This window comes from Sprattus sprattus, assembly GCF_963457725.1.
Source record: "Sprattus sprattus genome assembly, chromosome: 11".
Lineage (NCBI taxonomy): Eukaryota > Metazoa > Chordata > Actinopteri > Clupeiformes > Clupeidae > Sprattus > Sprattus sprattus.
Window position 1 is genome coordinate 31,771,962 of NC_137909.1, and position 5,000 is coordinate 31,776,961.

The window sequence follows — 5,000 nt, forward strand, 5'->3', positions numbered from 1 at the left end:
AATAATAATAATTCTCATAATAATAATATATTAACTAATAATTATAGTATATAATAGTAACCTTGCGAGCACACTGTATACCCACTAAGCTGGTCTATAATACTTGTATCTGATAGTCTCCCCTCCCCCCTCCATGACATCTACTGACTTCCGGCCATTGAAGTAGGTAAAACTGACTGCTGTCATACCTCACAACGTCCACTAGGCCCCGCCAGAGCGTCTTCACCTCATAGGGGATCCCATGCTTCTCACATAGAGCTCTCACCGACGGGGCGGCACGCCAGTAGTTGTGCCGAGGCATTGTGGGGAAAAGACTTGTGGGGAAATAAAAAAATAAAAAAGGAAAAACAGTAATTATTGTTTGTACGGCACATTACAAGTGACAGAGGTAATGCTTCCAAACTATAAGCGAGTCACAGTTAAGTGTTTTGAGGTGATGATGTTACAGTAAAGAGTGTTGAGGTGATGATGTCACAGTAAAGTGTTTTGAGGTTGTGACGGAGTTAATTCTGCGCCGTCACTTTAAATAGCGAGAGAGACGTTGGGGATATTGTCGGGGATAAATGAATGTGCAGTGGTTGGAAGGTGAATGCTTCATGAACGGTAGGACCAAAGTGAACATAATTTGCGGGTGAAACAGCATGGCGCCGTGCTGGGTGAGCCTGTGAGGAGGATCACGTATGGACTACCAAACTGAAAGGACATTAAAATCACGGAGCTCACCTGCAGCATATCCAGCGTGTAACCGAAGCAGAGCACATCTGAAACAACGTTCCTTATTCACGCACTCGCGCCAAACACTGGACTGGTCCATCTAAGACGGGTGATTGGCTCCCGTTCGGAATACTGACATTTTATCTGGCTGCTTAAAGTCTATTGAGTAAAGTTGTGCATATGACGATGACAACTCGGAAGTACTGTATGCATGATACATGTTTAAGAGAGTAATAATGTGTCTGCTAGATGATTGATTAAAATGTAATGGTTAACTCCTGGGAGGAGGAGTTAGGGTTCATATAACCTGGATCCCAATAATGGCAGGGAGTCGAGCTTTGGCCTCTGAGGTGAGAGGATGCCTGAACTGAATTTATAAGCTGTTTATTGCTAATCAGTAGGAGTACTATTTGTTTTGTTTGTTTAACTGTTTGTCCGGGAAAAGTTAGTTCTGTTAAATGTTAAATGTGCGTCTTGTCTGTAACCTGCCGGCAGCCTAAATAAAACTGCACCGTTTTGGACTATTTAACCACCATCTCCTGGTTACTGCCTCTGCCGCTCAACACACTATTTCACAGAGGTGATGATGTCACAGTAAAGAGTGTTGAAGTGATGATGTCACAGAAAAGTGTGTTGAGGTGATGATGTCACAGTAAAGAGTGTTGAAGTGATGATGTCACAGAAAAGTGTGTTGAGGTGATGATGTCACAGTAAAGTGTGTTGAGGAGATGATGTTACAGTAAAGAGTGCTGAGGTGATGTCACAGTAAAATGTGTTGAGGTGATGATGTAACAGTAAAGAGTGTTGAGGTGATGATGTCACAGAAAAGAGTGTTGAGGTAATGATGTCACAGTAAAGAGTGTTGAGGTGATGATGTCACAGTGAAGTGTGTTGAGGTGATGATGTCACAGTAAAGAGTGTTGTGGTGATGATGTCACAGTAAAGTGTGTTGAGGTGATGATGTCACATTTAAGTGTGTTGAGGTAATGATGTCACAGTGACACAGTTCTCTTACTGGTGCTCGATCTGGTAGTTGAGATGGCCGCTGAACCAATCATTGAAGGAGGACTGCTCGACATTGCAGGTTGCCTTCAACTGCCAACGGTGAAATATGGAAGAGAAAAACAAATATTAATGAATCTAAATTGGGATTTCATTTGCATACACATATTTAGCCTTTTTTACTTTCTCGAGGGAATGATGAAGGACACTATAAAGTCTCGATTTGAAAAGCATCTTCTGCAGATCCACCAGTATGTGAAGGCCTTAGGTAAACATACCTGCAGGATGGGGGAGGCCTTAAGCGAAATGTATGCTACTCCGATTCACGGAGTCAGAAACAGGGAACGCCTCTCCGATTTTTAACCGCTCTCTCCGAACCCTCTGTGAGCATCTCGGAGAGGCTGAAGTGCACCTACTCATTTTTCTAACTTCCCGTACGAGAGCCTCTCCGAGGTGCTCAGAGAGGGTTCGGAAAGAGGGCTCGGAGTAGCATGAATTTAGCTTTAGGTAAACGCACATGGGGAGACTTTAGGTAAACGCACATGGGGAGACTTTAGGTAGACGCACATGGGGAGACTTTAGGTAAACGCACATGGGGAGGCTTTAGGTAAACGCACATGGGGAGGCTTTAGGTAGACGCACATGGGGAGGCTTTAGGTAGACGCACCTGCATGGTGAGCCAGTCCTGGTGCTTGTCGTGGTCGATGTCCATGGGGATGTGGTTCATCTGAGTGACCCACACGAACCAGTGGCTCTCCAGAAACCTGCAGTGTACACACACACACACACACACACACACAAACACACACACACACACACACACACACACGCACACACACACACAAACACACACACACACATGTCAGACAAGTGCCTCAGCCAATCGGAACACAGAACCCGCCACACATGTCAGACAAGTGCCCAGCCAATTAGATCACAGAACCGATCACACATGTCAGACGAGTGCCGCGCCAATCGTTCTCAGTAGCTGGGCTCTTATCTGATTTGTGATTTGAAGGGTTGTTGGACATTGGGATGCTTTGTGCTATAAAGGCTAAGCTAATGCAGCAGTGGCCATCATTGGGATGCTATCTGCTTTAAAGGCTAAGCTAACGCAGCAGTGGCCATCATTGGGATGCTATCTGATTTAAAGGCTAAGCTAATGCAGCAGTGGCCATCATTGGGATGCTATCTGCTTTAAAGGCTAAGCTAACGCAGCAGTGGCCATCATTGGGATGCTATCTGATTTAAAGGCTAAGCTAATGCAGCAGTGGCCATCATTGGGATGCTATCTGCTATCTGCTTTAAAGGCGAAGCTAACGCAGCAGTGGCCATCATTGGGATGCTATCTGCTTTAAAGGCTAAGCTAATGAGATACAGAAGATTAGGATTCCAGGTGTTCGGGACTTGAGGACTCTCGATAAAAGCAGTGGAAATGTAATACTCATTACCAAAATGTTCACCACTCTCTGTGGTCACCATGGATCCTTCTTGTGCATAGGGCAGCTGGCACAGGGTAGCGGGCACAGAGGGCAGCGGGCACAGGGGCATAGGGCAGCTGGCATAGGGCAGCTGGCACAGGGTAGCGGGCACAGTGGTAGATGCTACACCCCCTCCTTTGGACGACCGGTCAGGCCTCTTTGCACGCTTGCTGCCTGAGCCCTTGTTTGCCGTTTTCATTTGTGTTGGCAAGCTCTAAATCAATATTCTCTCCTCTCCTCTCTCTTCTCTCTTCTCCACTCCAATCCTCACCCCTCCTCTCCTCCTCCTCTTCTCTCCTCCTCCTCTCCTGCCTTCTCCTCTCCTCTCCTCTCCTCTCCTCCTCCTCTCCTCTCCTCTTCTCTCCTCCTCTCCTCCTCCTCTCCTCTCCTCTCCTCCTCCTCTCCTCTCCTCTTCTCTCCTCCTCTCCTCCTCCTCTCCTCTCCTCTCCTCCAACTGTGCATTCATGGCATCAGCCGGGGGGGACGTAATGTGCTCTCGAGGGGCAGTAAACCCTGTGACCTTGGCATGGGCACCGAGCAGCTCACTGAGATTCACACACACACACACACACACACACACACACACACACACACACACACACACACACACACACACACACACACACACACACACACACACACACACACACACACACACACACACACACACACTTCTGCCTTCTTTTTTCCTCTCATTCTCAGGGTTTCTAAACTCTCTTTGTTTTTCTCCAGAGCGTGCGTTTCCTTTAAGGCATCAGGCTTCACTAAAAGAGCTGCTTTCTCAGCCTGAATGTGTGTGTGTGTGTGTGTGTGTGTATGTGTGTGTGTGTGTGTGTGTGTGGTGTGTGTGTGTCTGTGTGTGTGTGTGTGTGTATGTGTGTGTGAGTGTGTGTGTGTGTGTGTGTGCTTTCTCAGCTGCTCATCGGAGCCATTGGCATCCATCTTGGCAACTCAGGATCTTTGATAAACTTTGCTAACTTAACCCTCCTATTATGCTTGGGGTCAATGTTTAACTTCTCAAAATAAATGATCGACATAACTGTTTTTGCTTCATATTTAATGACTTTTCCTAATTAAATGGGGACAACTGGGTAAAAACTAAATTAACATGATGATATGTTTTCAATGTTCTGTACACATGTTGTACGCATAGGTGTTGTTTGGGGTCAATTTGACTTGAAAGTATAAAATGATAACATATAGATAACAACAATATGTACTTAAAAAAATAATATGGAGCCAAAAAAAACGCAGAAGGATATCTCTTTCCAATTTTAGGTCAATCAGTGAGATGTTATGGTGATCTGCATATTTCTCCATAGTCGCGCAACTGCGATTGTTTTATTTAAAGGGCTATTTAGGTAGTCAACAAACAAACCTAAAGAACCTGACACATAAACTTGGGTAAAAAAAGAAAATTATAATAATGTTTTGGAGGTTTAAATTGCTGGGGTCAAATTCACCCCAAGGATAAAATATGTTAGTTAATTTGAAGGTAATAGGAGGGTAAAAAAAAAAGCAGCTCAATATTCAACAAAGGTAGTTCTAATGAAGAAAATGCGCACGATTGCTTTTAATGTTTCCTAACTCACATACCAATGCTCCCAGATTAATTTGGGTTCACTTGGGCTTCAAACAAGCCAGAGTGGTACTTCCTTTGTCCCAGCATCCAGCATGTTCCCATGGTAGCCATCCTGAGTCATCTTTTGACCAGTTGTCATAGCGTTGTCAATTGTCGTAGTGTTTTCAGTTCCCCCCTACTACTCCCCCCTACTACTGGTGGTTGAGTTTGGATGGTGGAAT

The 5,000-nt window shown here is 45.1% G+C and overlaps 1 protein-coding gene across 1 annotated transcript in view; it reads right to left on the minus strand.

Moving 5' to 3' along the window:
- fads2 (fatty acid desaturase 2) overlaps positions 1-5,000 on the minus strand; it is a gene marked incomplete at both ends in the record, with an annotated part of 14,300 nt that overhangs the window by 952 nt on the left and 8,348 nt on the right. Inside the window, 3 exons of the mRNA XM_080848245.1 lie at positions 189-314; positions 1,730-1,809; positions 2,384-2,480. Coding sequence (XP_080704371.1) covers positions 189-314; positions 1,730-1,809; positions 2,384-2,480 — 303 coding nt within the window. The remainder of the gene's footprint in view (positions 1-188; positions 315-1,729; positions 1,810-2,383; positions 2,481-5,000) is intronic.